At 38.9% G+C, this 16,058-nt stretch overlaps 1 protein-coding gene across 14 annotated transcripts in view; it reads left to right on the top strand.

Moving 5' to 3' along the window:
- ST7L (suppression of tumorigenicity 7 like) overlaps positions 1 to 16,058 on the top strand; it is a 151,956-nt gene that overhangs the window by 65,427 nt on the left and 70,471 nt on the right. For 3 of the 14 annotated variants that reach the window (XM_027091073.1, XM_027091071.1, XM_027091066.1), the window contains one exon: positions 12,972 to 14,643. The exons of 10 other annotated variants lie outside the window; for them this stretch is intronic. In XM_027091073.1, the coding sequence (XP_026946874.1) occupies positions 12,972 to 13,001 (30 nt within the window). In that variant the 3' untranslated portion in view covers positions 13,002 to 14,643. Of the gene's footprint in view, positions 1 to 10,956; positions 11,069 to 12,971; positions 14,644 to 16,058 lie in introns of those variants that run through there. One more of the 14 variants, XM_027091068.1, reaches the window with a different exon arrangement.

The following is a 16,058-nucleotide window of genomic DNA, read 5'->3' as shown; positions in this document are numbered from 1 at the left end:
GCAACTAGGATGAAGAATAAGTAGGTAAGGTGGGACAGTTGCGACATTTGCCCTGGGTTCAGAATGTGCCTCTTTACTCAAAATTTCTCCCTGTTTTTATATCTACATGTTCTTATTGATCTCCCAACCTTGGGTGTAGAACCATGTACAGACCTTTATTTTTATTTTTACCCTTTAGTTTTGAACTGCTTCCCCATTTCTGGACCCAGGTCCAGAAAGTATTTGAGGACTGATATTAGAGTATCCCATGATTTTTTACTTTTCTACATAAACCTGTTAATTAATGTCACTGGCTCAAAGCAAAATTACCAAAGATAAGTCCCTGTAAGTCTCCAAGCCTTTTAAAAAATGTGTCTTGTATATCTTTGTATTTTTACCAACTAATAAGAATTCAAACCCCAAAAGAAAATGTTAATTCATTATATTCCCAAATAGAAAAGCACTGAGAACCATAGAAATACTAGGCCTTACTTGGTAATGTAATTTCTATATTTTTGTCTATGTGCCTCCATTCTAACTCCCTGTTTCCTCATACTTTCTTTTCCTGCATTAGGAGTTTATTTTTTGCCTTAAAGATTAGTTGGTTTTCTTCTGGCACCAGTAGTGAGAGCACTGGTTTCTCTTTTTCCCTGAAGGTCAACTGTATAATGTGTTAAGTTGCCACTGGCTGTAGGCCTAGGAGTCTGAGACTACACTTGATTCTGGGTCAGGCTTCAAGAAGGATGACTTTACTGTGTTCAGGGAGTATAGATATTTGGGTTGGAAACTGACTCTTCCGCTTCCTTTTAGTATAAGGAGAAAGCTTAGTGATCATACCATAACTCTGTTGCTTGCAGTGGTGCTGACTGGGGAGCAAGTGTGTCTCAAACTGAAATGACTTCACAGTGTAATCTGGCATGGAAAAAAATGGACTAGACAGAGAATCTTGTCAATTTAACAACCGGAAAAAAATATGCAGCTGTGTATTTGAGATCACAGGAAAGCAGTGGAAGAGATGATCCTTGGGTTTCTCTCAGGGCAGTGGGAAGGAGGTAAAATAGAGAGAGGAGGAAGATCTAGAATCTGGAGTAGAGATGTAGTCATTGTTAGTAGTGTACTGCCATGGGGTACTGGCTAAAGTTAATGTGCAGTGTACTCACTGTTTGCTCTATTCATCAGTGTTAGTATGTATAGTATATATATAGTGTCTGCCTTTACCTAAGAGATCTCTGATGCATCAGAAGAGCCTTTAAGATTGCATAGCACAAGCTCCTAGCAGTGTCCGAGAATGAATAATTACACATTTGAAAGTGGAATCTTCTTTTTTAGACCAAAAGTTATTAATTTACTGTGATTCTAGTTGATGAACAATAAACAGGCATTTGTTTTCTATCTTTTGGTATTTGTTGGTAGTGTATAGTGTTTAAAATGTGCCTGGCAGCAAACTTTTACAGCCACGTTTTATCCTTGTGGCCTTTACATGTACATTTTAAATTCCTAAAAGTTAAATATTTACTGAAAGTACCTGCAAACCAATATTTGTTATGCAGCAGTTCCAAGGGCAGTTTCCATTTAAGAATTAATGGGAAATGATTATAGTATAGGCAGACTCCAGCTTATAAACTCAATATACAAATACCTCAACAGACAGCAAGAAAACTAGAGGCTCAAATTCTGCTTCTTCACCACTTAATATAGTGTGGTCTCGGGCTTCCCTGGTGGTGCACTGGTTGAGAGTCCGCCTGCCAATGCAGGGGACGCGGGTTCGTGCCCCGGTCTGGGAGGATCCCACATGTGCACAGAGCGGCTGGGCCTGTGAGCCATGGCCGCTGAGCCTGCACGTCCGGAGGGGAGAGGCCCGCAATGGGAGAGGCCACAACAGTGAGAGGCCTGCGTAACGCAAAAAAAAAAAAAAAAAAAAATAATATATATATATATATATATTTTATATATATATATATAGTGTGGTCTCTGCCCCAGGAGCATTACCATCATCACCCAGGAACTTGTTAGAAACGCAGAACCACAGGTACCACTCCAGCCTTCCTGAATCTGCATTTTAACAAGATCCTCAGGTGATCCTATATACACGTTTAAAACTTGAGAAGTCCTGCTTTACTCTACCCCCAATAAGAAGAATTTAGAATTCCTGGGTAGTGCCACCTTATCAAGGTGGAGAAGGGGTAGGATTGTAGAGTCGTTATGAACATAGGCTCTGGAGCCAGACTGCTTTGCTTTGGATTCCAGCCCTGACACTTATTGGCTGTGCCACCTTGGGTAAGTTGCTTAACATTCCACCCCCCAACCCTGCATTGTAAAATGAGAATAGTACTACCTCATGGGTTTTTTTGAGGGTTAAATGAGTTTAAAATTTATCAAGTGTTTAGAACTGTGTCTGCTGACAGTAAAAACTAGGTGTTAGCTGTTGTTGCCATTGTCGTTGTCATCATCATCACCAAAGTGCAGCTATAGTGGGAAACCCTACCCCCTTCATGTTTGGAGGAGCCATGTTCTACTAGTAAACTCAAAATGCATTTTTCCATAGAAATGGTGGTTAAGTATCATTTAAACGATACTATTAGTACTATACTTCTGGTACATTATGTGTACCAGAAAGTGGAGAAATGTTTCAAATTCTAGGCACTAGGCACTAGCAAAGTGCCTTATAGAGCAGAACCAATTGATAAGTTGCAAATTGCCTATGTTAAAATTTTCAGTTAGGTCAGATATTTGATAGCCAAGTACAGTATCAGTGAAGTACAGAAATCAATGAAGAATCTTTGAAACATATTTGTTCTTCTATTTAATAAGGCAAAGCAATTTAAGAAAATTTCCTAAGTTCCTTCCATTGTTGCCATTGTCTCTTCCTCATCTAATATCTTTTTGTATTAGCTCACATGCTAGAGTAAATTCAGTTTGAATTTGTTAAAATGCATTTGTTACAAAAATTGCCTTTTTGTGAAGCAAGGCACTAGGGATTAATGATTTTTAATAATCCTCACTGAACATCAGATTTAGATAAATGGAAGGGAATGCATTAGAATGGTCAGTGGTTTTAGTGCCCCTTCTTCTTTTGCATGATATTAAGCTATATGGAAGAAGACTTCATTTTCAGCAAGTTAGGACTTTTTCCTGATTTTTCTCCTCGCCGGATATTAGACATAGAGCAATGAAAAAAAAATTGCATAAATCCCTGGAGATGTGGAATGTGCTGATATCAGAGTTGATATTCTCTTAAGACCAGAATTCCTGAAAAAGGAAAAATTGCTTTTAAGTGGTAGATCACTTTCTCACCTGCTTTGAAGCCTGCTGGGTTAAATATGAGAGTTCAAAGTAAGGGTAGCCAGCAAACCAATGAACTGGAATCTGATTCTGCTTATCTGAAAGGCGCTTCTTTATTTAAGAGCAGCACTGCCCTCTCCTTAGAGAACCAATCTTCATCTACTCTGGCCTCTTTCATTTCTCTCTTGCAAGAAAAGCTTTCTTCTTAGTAAGCCTTGGGAGGGCATATTACAACAGTGAAAAGACTGAAGATGGTCTTTGGGAATTTCATTAACTTACTGATAAATTCAGGCTTGTGGCATGTGACTTTTTAGTGCTTTGAATTCACAAGTGTGTTTGAATATAAAAATCCCTAGTTGTGTTTTAACTAAATGGGGCAGCCTTTGCAATGTTGGCAGAAAAGATGTTATGGGTAAAGACAGAAATCAAAAAGATTCCCAAATAAATTGTTTCACTAAGGCAAAACTTGGTTAAAATTTGTTTCACTGAACACATATTGTAGCTGTGTTGGGGTGGGAATGGGCCCAGTTTCCACATATTTCTACTAATCTTTATGTGGGGAAATGTGGTTAGACAGGCCAGTGATGAATTTCTGAGCAACTCATAATTGGCTGGCTCCACTGTAACTAGGGCCTAACAATCTGCTTGATTAATTCTTTAAGTACTACATTAGCCAAGTTTGCATGATTTCCAAAGATATAGAAGGTCAGATGTTATACTAACAAAAGACCTCTCTACAGAATGTCTCACTGGGATTTCTTCAGCCCCTTCCCAAAAATAATTAACATTTTTCTCCCCAGATTAAATTTTAAAAAATAATAAGCTGATAAAAATGCTTATTGTCTTTTACTGAACAGTGACCAGAACTTTTGAGAAGGTTTGTCCACAATTATCATTTTTTGCAGGGCAAAGATTATCTTCATAACTAGAGAAATTGATAGACAATTATAACCATATATTGATATATACCAGTAGAAAAAATATATATAAATTTAATTTATTTTATTTATTTATTTTTGACTGCATTGGGTCTTCGTTGCTGCGCGTGGGCTTTCTCTGGTTGCGGCGAGTGGGGGCTACTCTTCGTTGCGGTGCGTGGGCTTCTCATTGCGGGGGCTTCTTGTTGCGGAGCACGGACTCTAGGCGCGTGGACTTCAGTAGTTGTGGCTTGCAGGCTCTAGAGCGCAGGCTCAGTAGTTGTGGCACACGGGCTTAGTTGCTCCGCAGCATGTGGGATCTTCCCAGACCAGGGCTTGAACCTGTGTCCCCTGCATTGGCAGGCAGATTCTTAACCACTGAACTACCAGGGAAGCCCGAAAAAAAATATTTTTAAAGGTTCCTAATTTTCCATTGTCATAACCAGTGATGTGAAATCTGTTCATAGGTAAAAGAGTTTTTTTATATTCTTCATCTGACTTTATTAATACTAAAAACCTGTGAGAGTTGCATTCTTCTTTATTAAATACATAGGGCCCCATTTAGAAATTAAACTATTAAAATGTTGCTTTACTTTGTTTGAAAATGGATTATTTTCAAGAACTAATATAGTTTTAAAAACATTTTGAATTGTAACTAAACTTAAATTCCTGTAAAATACTCTTCTATAACCATGCTGTTTCCACAGTAATATATCTGGGGTATTTCCCAGAGAGTATCCTGATAATAAAATGAGCCTATCGTGACAGGTCAAAATTTTTAAATGTTTACACTTTTGTTCCATTGTTAGTGCTGCTAAAGTCTTTACTTGGGCAGTCTGGCATATTCCAATTTTGATTTTCTGAATTAACTGGGATATTTGTAGCAAGAGAAAAGTTGTTCTCTACTTTTTATAAGGGTAATTTCTCATGCTTCATCCTCATTGTTCTCCTTCAAAAAGAACCAGAATGAGAAATTTATGAAATTGCTAATGTTCTTCTTTATCCAAATTTTCTAAGTACTGAACTCTTCAAAGGCAAAAACAATAATAATAATAATAAAAGTTAGGGCAATGTACTTTTTAATGCATGTCTGTATCCCTTCCCCAGGATTTAATTCAGTTTTGAAGTTTGTGGAAAGCACCCTCTTTCCCTATTAAACATGTGCTTGACAAGTGTGAAGTTCACAAAAGCTCTCCCTGAATTTATTTGGCAGTATATTTAATCATCTTTCCCCCCTCAAAGTGAAAATCTCTGCCAAAGTCTAAGATATCCTGTCACTAACTTCTACTAATATATTTATTGTTAATTATTAGACCTTGAGGCAAATGGACTGCATAGCAGTTTTTAGAAGAGCTGTGCCCAGATATTGATGTAAATCACTCATTCCAAACCCATTACACTAGTGGTATTAGAATTCATATTAGGAAACCTACTGGGTTTTGTTTTAGAAAACATCTTTGTGTTTTGCAGACCCAGCATAATCCTCTAAATGGAGAGAATAATGGGTACAGAGGAAAATTAAAATCGCGAGGAATAGTTATTTTGGCTTTTTTCTTGAGTGGAATGTTGCTCCTTCCCCCCACCAATCAAATTTCTAATGCTCAAACGAACTAAATTAGTGCAACTACTTAATATATTACAGTTCTAAACCAAGAGTAACATGGACTTCATTAGTTTTCTTTTTTTAAGAGTTTATACTTACACTGTCATTTATTCTTACCAGAAGCATTGGAGGACAGACTGTGATCTTCCAATGTAATAGATGAGGAAGTTTGAGCCGTTAAAGATAAGAGAGTTCCTTGAAATCACACAATAGATAGCCCTTTAGTCATATATATGCTTGGTTTCAAAAATATGTCACCTTACAACGTATACTAAAACAAGTACAAAAGAATAAATTTCAAACCAAATATAGTAATGCTGAGGGAATATAGACTGATGGAGTGATGATAGTAAATTGGCTTTGCTAGTGTCTTCCCATAGGAGATGAATTTGGAGAAGAGTTTTAAATAAAGAGGCCAATGTGGATTGTCAGAAAATAGAAAAGGCACTTAGATTGCAGAAGTGGTTAATTGCAAAGGTACAAGTAGACAAATAAGCTACCTGGAAAATTCTTCATAGTATAAGCCTATTTGATGAACTCTGATGTTTTAAAATAAAGAATGCACATTTGCTTTTCTGTCTTCAAACTGATTCACTTTAATTTCATTCCTGTTCTGGCTAGTAAACCACTTAAGAAAGAACACTGTTTGATCATTTATATCACATAGTCACACAACTGTATAAAGAACTTCAGCCTTTCTAACTGTCTGAAATGTGCGGTAATACGGAAGAAACAGTAGGTACTCATTTATAGTGATTCAGAGGGAATTTAATTAACTCTTTGAAATGGTAAAAAAAAAAAAGTCTTAATATAAACTACAAATCTATATCTTATGTTTCAACATCACTCTTCTTTCAAAATCAAAGGTGAAGTTTGTGAAGGACTGTGAGGGGCAGTTTAACTGAACAGAATAAACTTTTGGTCTAAAATAACATAACTCGTGGGGCTTTTTTTTTGTTTTGTTTTGCTAAAGTGGGATTTTTAGGTAGCAGATGTACTTCTAGCAGTTGTAACAATACATCGGAAACTTCGATGTGTTCCTTAATGCCGAAGAGGCCTCACTGAAAGATTGGGTGTTAATGGTATTCTATCTGAATTTGAGGAAAAAATAATCTTTCTTAGTTCTGTAATAATATTAAGATTGCGTTATGTCCATCTCAACAGCTAGCTTCAAGAAAAGAAATTATTTGGGCTTCAGGTGATGCTCAACAAAATTAAGAGAACTGATATTCAGAGAATTCAGACCACATAATCACCCTTTAACCTCATCCTGTAATTTCAAGCGTTCTGGAAATGAAATGTATATGTACTATTCAAAGTGTAGAAAAGAGCTATATTCCCATTGAGCACTCTTGCATATTACAAATAGGATATACAGAGAAAGAAGCAGTTTGGGGCAGAATTTAAGAAGGGAACATACTCTCATACTCTTTGTTAGGAACATGCCAGCTCTTGTTTTCATCTATTCAGTATGCTGGAGTCCCTGTTTCTTTCTGATGCCAGAGTTCAAGCTTTTACTGCCAGGTAGCAGCAGGTTTACAATTAAATTTTAATCCCTCAGTTGTTAAACTCCTACCTAGAGTATAGCCACAACTGTTCTTGGCAGACAAATACACTGCTATTTTTCCTTCAGTCACAGTGAGATAGAAGAATGTTCTCTGGCTGGGGCGTGGATGAAGGCACTTTACTAATCTTATACATAATTCATCCTTGGTTGCTGGGGTATTCAAAGTTGAAACTCTGCCCTCTGATAAAATTTAGATGGATTTTTTATTTACTTGACTGTGATCCCTTTGGGATTTAGTCCTTATTGGGAGCTCAGGGATTCTATTCAACAAAGCCCTAGCTGTGTAGACTTTTCTTATTAATTTGCTCTTGGTGTAATTTAGCTCTTATAATACTGACTCTAAAAAAATCCAAAACCAAAAACCTGCACTAGAACATGCAGTTCAGAATCCTGGATACCCTGAAAAGATTCTTGTTTCAGTACTGGCTTATTGAATGAAAAGACTCCAGTAGGGCTTATCTTAATTTGTTTTCAAAGTTTAGTTTTTAAAGAGCCTCAGCATTTAAAAATATGTTAACTAATATTCTTTAACATGCTATAGTATGGTAATGATTATCCTGTAAAATACTGTAAGTTTTTGGTGTTTGAATTCATTATATTCAGATGTTACTAGTAATGAATTTGTTCATCATTCATTCATTCAAGGAGCAGATATTTATTGGGCACCTTTATGAAATATAAAATGCAATCCCTGTTCACAAATAACTCATAGTCTAGTGGTAAGGGGTTTAAGGTAGGCAAGACATGTATTAGTGTAAGACAGAGGCTACTGCCATAACAGTAGATTAGTTCATCCTTGGAGATTTATTCATTTGACTAGAAGTGACTGAGGAGTTATTTTCACATGCCTCACATAAGATTTAGTGACCCAAAAAAGTCAATCTAGACTGATAGAGGCTTTTTCCTTTCAGTCAAACAAGAGGAAATAGAAGGAGGTCTCTTTATTTTATTCTTTTTCAGATATCAGACATGAAAGACTTTCATCTTTACACATAAGTGATGAAGTTCGTGTTTTTGTAAACAGCAGTATTCATTATGTTCATCTGAATAGTTTAGAATTTATTAAAAAATGAAGTGCTCCACAACTCAAGATTGAAATAAGAAGTGTCACCCCTCAGATTCATATAGTAGCTGCCCTAAGACTAAAGCCTACTATACTCATTCATTTTTATCTTTGTCTTTTATATCCTCTCATTCCTAATAATGACAGATTAATAAGGGCTAAGGACCATCCTGGTTTAGAAAATGAAAGTGTGATGTCAGAAGCAGAATGGGACAGCAAAGAGTTAGGACTAAAGAGTTAGGTACTAAAGAGTTAGGTGCTCATGTACCTCTGTGGACATGTGAGAAAGAAAGGGAAAGAACCACTCAGAATTTCCCAGAGCCCACTGTTCATGTCAAAGCTGTACCCTGCAGTGACTGATTCTGAAAATATATCAGGTTAATTAAGGAAAATAATAAAAGTATATTGGATTAAGGTACTAAAATAAGCTGCCTTTTCCCTCTCTTCTAAGCTGAATTTTGCTGATCAATTCTGAATCCTGGATAATTCTACATTTTTACAGGGGGAACTGCCAAGATTTTCTCTCTAAACAACTGAAAAAGATTTCCTATCTTTATTGGGCTCAGTCAAGTATATGTACTGACTGGATCATTGGGGATATGACCTTGAAATACATATTAAAATATTTTTTAAAATAGGTACAGAACCTGTCCTTGGGGAATTTATCCTGTTAGGCATGTAATCATTAGATATGGTAAAATGATGAAAGTATATTGAGTAGAAGAGTAGGCCCAAGGCTAGAGGGTCGAAGAATATACTGATTTAACTCAGTGTGGCAGCAGAAGAAAGAAAGTGGGATGATTTGAACACAGACTTACAGGCAGAAGACCACAGATCAGGCTCTGGAGTTAACTGGTAATTGTTACTTCTTTAGCAATTTATCTGAGCTTGCTATATCTTCTGGAATAAGTGGAAATTATTATTCTTTGGATAGATGAACAAAACATACATCTCCAAATAATGAATTAGATGCATGATGGTATCTTCCATTTCAGAAGTCTGATTAGTAGCATGCTGGTGAGGAGGCGCATTCATATTTCTGGGTTGTGAGGAGCCCACTCTCATCCGTTCACCTGTGTTCCCGTTTATACTAGGCTGTGTCTGCTAACATTAGGTCTCTAAAGAAAGACTTAGGTAAACTCCAGACCCCCTAAGTTCCTGTGAACTACCTCCTACTCCCATAGGACTTCAACGAAGATAATGAACACTGTTTTTTTAACTTTTATCTTTCACATGGCATTTAGAGTAATGATATCTCATTTGGTCTCAAGCTCCATATTGAATTATTTTCTAAAAAATTGCTTTGGAGCAGTAACTTTTCCCTGGTTGCTTAACCAGTCATACAAGTTGAGACTTATGTCTCTATGCCTGTTTTATAATAGCTGCTCTGGGAGAACAGATGAAAAATAATAAGTTAGTAAGATATTTTATGAGTATTGAGGTCCCTTCCATTCAGAAATGTAAATAAAATAACCAGCATGAGCAATCAGCTTATGTCAGATTCCATGGGTTTATGTTACATAGGGAAATTATAGTGCAACCTGAAACATGCTTCTTAATGAATTCATAGTGGTGTCACAGTTGAATGTAAACCCTTGAGCTTTTCCATTGTGAAGGGTTTCAGAAATCACCTTTTATAAACTGCCTAGGGGAGGAGGAAAATACCAAGATGATACCAACAAATGCTATCACTTAAATGGTTGCCTCCCTTCCAGCACTAACTAAATTGTGCCAGTTAAGTAAAGCAAAAATTTAAGATACTGCTCACCTTTTGGCTTATTCAATGTTCATAAATATAATTTATATATATACATATATATGTATAAATGCATATATGTATATATACACACACACACATACATTTCAATATTCTGTTTTTGAAAGTGGCACCAGGCAAATGCTGTGGAAGAACAGGGTTGCCCTTGCAGTTTTTGTCATCAGAGGTTAGGAAAGTTCAGTTAGGAAACTTGGCAGAAGCCCGATAAATAGCTCTGTTTTTACCTCCAACAAGTGCAAGAAGCCAGAGACCTAATTCGAAGTTTATGAAATCGGAATTTGTATCTTGTCTTTGGCTGTTGCTCTAGCACCCTGTAGTACACCAGAACTATCCTCTCACTTATTAGTAAACTGATTTTGCAGTCCCTAAAGCTCTTTCATAGCTCTCTTCCTATTCAGTATGGCCGCAGCTATGGTGAATGTGCTAGCCTCAAAAGTCCAGTATGCCAAACGGGATATAGGGGACCAGTCAAGTTTTAAGTTTGAGAGTCAGGGAAAGAAACATGTATTTTCTATTTTAAAGAATTCCTTTTTTACATTCTAATTTCTTAAGAGTTTGGCTTGATTTGTGTCAGGTTCTAGGCCCGTAAACCTACATTAATGCATCACAGTTCTGGATAGGATATTTGATATCTCTTATTTACCCCAGAATCTCAAATGATAGGGAACTGTGATTAATGATACTTAGCATTTTGTGGGTTTTACAGTGTAGCTGTCTTCTAGTCCCAGTATCTGTAACAAATGGACTCATCCTTGTGTTTTCCCATAGGTGCCCTGGTGTTTACTGACATAGATCAAGATGCTGTGTGGCTCTGTAGGGGACTCTGAGCCATTTGACAGTCTGGGCACATGCAGTCACCTCACATTATTTAAGCCCTGATCTCAGCATTCTAATTTCTCTGTATTCTCCAGTGTATATAATATGTACTTGCTTGAAATTCCTTATATATTGCTTTCACATTCTTGCTTCTAAGTTTCAGCATAAACCAGTTCCTTCTATTTAGAATGCCTTCCTCTCTCTTCTCTCAACCAGGACATTCCTTATATTTTAAAAATCCAGCTCAAAAGCCACCTCCTATAGAAAGCCTGATTAATCTCATTCACCTGATTCCTTTATTCTGAGACTTCTGTTTCTCAGTGTTAAACTGTTATGTCTCTTTGTAATTATTGCTTCTGTACATTGTCACCCAGCAAACATAACAGTTCTAGGAATGATGATCCTTCTGCATCCCCGTCTGTGTATTATACACAAACATTTTGAAGGCCTACTGACAACCTTTTCAATTTCCCCTGAGTTCTAGTCCACCTTCCATACCCTTTCCCTTTATTCATAGTTACATTCCTGGAGAAACGGGGTATGTGTTCAGGGTTTGGCCTCCACCTTAGCATGTGTATGGCAGCCTGCTGAATAGGTCCCTACAATTGGGCAGGATTTAACCCTTTGGTTTGACAGTCTCTGCATTCTGTTCAGACACCTTCAAGAAGTAGACATGAGACCAGGAGTAGAGAAATTTCCACTGAAAGCTCAGTTAGCTTTTTATACAAGACCTCTGAAGCTGCTGTCGTCAGCAGCTCACTCGACACTCTCCTGCACTGCCTCTTTTCCAGGAGTCAGGGTTAGTTTAAGAAAAAGCCTCTTGCTAGAAGCCATGACCTCGTACTTTTATCCCCTCCATCTGGTGTGCGGCCTCATGGGGCTGTGCTGCTATGCAGGAGGTGAGCAGTGGAATTCTTTAGATGATGACTTCTGAGCCCACATGCGGAGGCAGTGGGGGTGGGAAGCAAGGAGAACAGTGAGAGCCAAGATCGATGGACCAAAAAGTAAGGTTTGCTCTGGGAGAAATCCTAACTATAGGTAGACTGTTTTCATGAGGTGTTCTTCCCCTAGCTCAAGTGGGGGCCCAGGTCAGGGAGCTGTAGCATCCCAGATCTATGATTGATGAACATGGTGTTCCTGCAGTTTTCCTTTCTGCCTTCACAGTTGGGGTTCAGGAGTGGGATAGGTAGGATATGTGAGGGCTTATGCTGTCTCTAACGGAATGCATTCCAGGGTTGAACAGGGAAGGGTTCCCCTTACACACATCATCTCTTGGAGCTGCTTTGTCTCACTGTCTCAGACCTAAACAGAAGTCCAGATTTTGAATGAGGGTAGGAGGAGGGGTTGAGAGCAGCAAAAGTTTTTGATCAAGTGAAAATCTGCTGTCTGCCTCATCTTGCACGGGTTTCTCTGCAGGGTAGATACTCCTTGCTTTGGTGTAGATAAATAGCTTGTCTTGGCTAGAGGTCCCAGGACTTTTACTGGGCTGTGAGTAGGCATCTGGCCTGGGATAGGACAGTTTTTTTTTAAGCACTCTCATTCCCTGTTCTTACTTTCCTAGACCAGGAGTTGAGAGCATTTTTAAAAAGATTGAACTCTCAAAGGAAATTCTAATACATACTTTAAAAGCCCAAAGCTTTAATAACTTCCTCTCATGGCTTCTCATGACTACTTCTGCTCTGTCTACACATTTAGCATCCCTTTAAAAGGACTAGATAAAACTAAAACAAAAATTTAACTGTTAATCTGAAAAAGAAAAAAGGAATAGAAAGAATTAGGAACCAGAGCTGATTAAACATGGACCACTAAATGTAGTATAGTGATCATTTGGTGGTGGTGGTATTAGTGGCAGAAATGGCAAAAAGGGGGTTCATCGATGAGGTTAAGGAAGGCCTAAGCTGTTCCTTTTGTAAATTCTGCTCATGTATACTCTCCTAGGATATTTTGTATCAATTTCTGTCCTAAAGGTGCTGGGATTCTTGTGCCTCCAGCCCTAGGCACCCTCAGTCTTTGAGGAGAACACACAGGATTTGAAGTCAGAAGCCCTTGGTTTGAGTTCTGGCTGAGCCACTCAGTATCCACAGGACTTTGGACAAATCACAGAGCCTCTCTGAACGGCACCTGTACAATGAGCGTAATTCCTATCACAGGGTTGGTGAGACAATTACATATAAGCTAAAGTGTTTATACATGAAAAACCTTTTTATAAATATCACAGTTATTCTTGGGGAAGCCCCACCTTGAAAGTTGTCAAATAGAACAGCTGTGGATTAAACTATCTTTTTAATTCACTCAGCTTAGCTTTTCTGTTTGGTCAAGTCTGCTTACTGGGGTTGATGGTGTTAAGTAGTCATCCAATTTTGGCTTCTTTTGGCCAAAGAGAGAGAACTCCCATGCCCAGCTGCTCTATCCATAGACTCGTAGGCAGAATGGAAGTGAGCAAAGGCAAATTTTAAGCCAGAACAGTTCAGAGTTAGGGGACAAAAGGGAGAATGCTTACCTTGCTTTCTCAAATCCAGGATGACTAAAACATCTTAAGTAAATGAGGAAGGACCACAGAGATGCTCAGAGATCATTTAAGCCATAAATGGGAAGTGGAAAAACGTACCTATACCCTCTCTTTTATCACTTTGACCTTTGGGGTCAGGGACAGGTATATTACTGACACCTCACTGGCCGTTACTTGAAACCTGCCAATCACCAGCTTCTGGGAAAGCTCAGTCTAGTGCAGCAACTGTGACATATTTACCCTAGTAAAGCCACTGCTTGCTCCCCTCTAGTGCCTTTCTCTTGTGGAGATCATCTCTGCAACCTAAAGCTATCCTGTTTTCTAACCTAGTAAGAGTTAAAAACAACAACAGGTCATGAGCAGGAGGCCTGATAATCGTACCTCGTGCAGTCACAGGAGACTGCCCTATCATTCATAGCATGTAGGACACGAATTGCACTCTTTCCAGCGTGAACCAGCCATGAGAAGTTCTACAGTCTCAGCCACTCTGCCTGGGTGGGAATTGTCCACTGTTGATCTCTTCTCTCCATGCCCTTTCTGTGTCCTTCTCCTGCCACCTCCCAGAGGGGTGCCAGTCCCCAAACCAACAGCTGCTTGCATGTTGATAATTTTATAATATTCCTTGGTTATAGCTGAACCCCTGTTACTGGTATGAGTTTTGAAGTGTTTGATTGAAATCTAGTTGCTTTTTTCTTTTTTTTGTTGGGGAGAAGGAGGATGACTAGAACCCATATGCAGCCTGAGATATTTGTGTATATATATCCTCACGGTTATGTACAGGCTGATAGGAAGGGCAGAGTGAAAAGGAAACATCTCTTTCTTGTTTTCCAACATTGCTTCAAAGATGCCCAACCCCCATAGTAGCAGGCAGTTCCCAAGTGGAGGGTGGGGGCAGAGGCCTCCACCAAGGCCATCAATAACCAGGTGTGAGCTACAGGTCTCTGCATAATGTGAAGCTCTCCCGTATTTCATTTCTGAACCAGGGGGCGGCTCTGCAGGATTGCTTACGGAGAGCTCTGTGTCTGGCACCTCTCTCCACAAGGCCCAGGCGCCCAGGGTCCCACCGACCTGCCCAGGAATGCATTACATTGTTCTCTGGTTTTGTAATTTGGCTGCAGGCTGCATCTAGGCCTCCCAGGGATGAGAAACATACTCTCCCTGCCTTCCTCCCTTGGGTTTCTGCCCTGTGACCACTGAGGGCATTTAAATAAAACCTCAGAAAGGCTGAGGGGAAAAAAATCCTTGTTATCTTTCTTATATTAAGCCATGGAGAAATCAAGGTCCTGAGTGGGTCTGAGAATTTGGCGAAGGACTTAGTGGTTGGTGTGCTTGCTAAGGGAGGTGAGAGAAAGGGAAGAAATTACTCTCTGTAACAGGGAGGAAGAAGACTGAGGCAGTGAGTGGTCAAGGAGTCAGACCTACAAGACTTTGCAGACAGACCCTCAGGGCCAGGCAATGTTTGATTCTTTTAAATAATCTGAAGTCCCTGATTTCATTTTTCTAGTATCACTCTAAGGAAGAGTATGGATTCATGCTATTATTCAAGGCCAGCAATAATACAAGTTGGCTTTTATCTGCAGGACTATGTTAAGGCTGGCATTCTTACTTTTACATAAGAGGAATTGGCTATAGGCTGTGCAGCTGAGGTATTTAAGTCTTGTGCCCTCTCTAAAAGATTCTAAGATCCTTAAAGGATAATGTCTTTTAACTTAATTTGTATCCAAACAGCATTTTCTGCAATGCATTATACATAAATATTAAAAGCTAAAAGAAATGAAGACCAACAGGAAGGAGTGAAACAGAGGTGGCAGGCTAAGAGACTGCTGATCTGAGGGACAGGCCTCTATTGAACAGAGGAAAGATGTGCAAGGGGAAGACTAGAGGCAGTGAGTGAGTAGCAGCAGAACTAAATGGGGTCCTGACTGCACCAAATAAAGTTCTCATTTTGCTGCTTGTTCCAGATAAATTAGTTTCTGTTTGTATAGTGCAGAATGGATGCCAGTTGTGTAAAGCCAGTCGGAATGCAGAGGCAAGCTAAGGAATAAGAGGAAAAATTAATTGCTTGGCCATTATTCTTTTTGGGAGCCACACAGCCTCTGTAATGGGGCTTACATGGACCTCTTTTCTCTCACTATCCACCTCACTTTTCAGACCTCTCACTCTCTGGACAGCTTGCTGTTCTCTTAACCATTTATAGGAAATTGCAAAACTTGGTCTTTATGAACTAGAACTTGGAGCCCAGGGAAAAGCACAGAGCAGTATGAGATGCCAGAAGAGGCCCGATTCCTTCCACAGAGTAAGAACCAAGAAAGAATAAGATAATAGAACACAGGTAGATTTAGCTCAGGTTGATTTCCCATGGAAGGCCTAGGCTATCATTTATGTGGTAACCTGGATAACCTTGTAAGAGCTGAAGCTAACTGGGACCTGAGAGCTCTTCCCAGTGGCCCAGGATACAAGACAGCATCCTTTTGTAATTCATTCAACTCTATTCTTGAGTTCAGACTGACTGTGAGCCCCTTACCCTTCCACTACCTTAGAGCTT

The sequence above is a fragment of the Aethalodelphis obliquidens genome, unplaced genomic scaffold (genome assembly GCF_003676395.1).
Source record: "Aethalodelphis obliquidens isolate GAN/ISIS:26980383/991018 unplaced genomic scaffold, ASM367639v1 scaffold70, whole genome shotgun sequence".
Lineage (NCBI taxonomy): Eukaryota > Metazoa > Chordata > Mammalia > Artiodactyla > Delphinidae > Aethalodelphis > Aethalodelphis obliquidens.
Note: the sequence above shows the minus strand (reverse complement) of the source record. Positions and strands in the feature narration are given on the sequence as shown.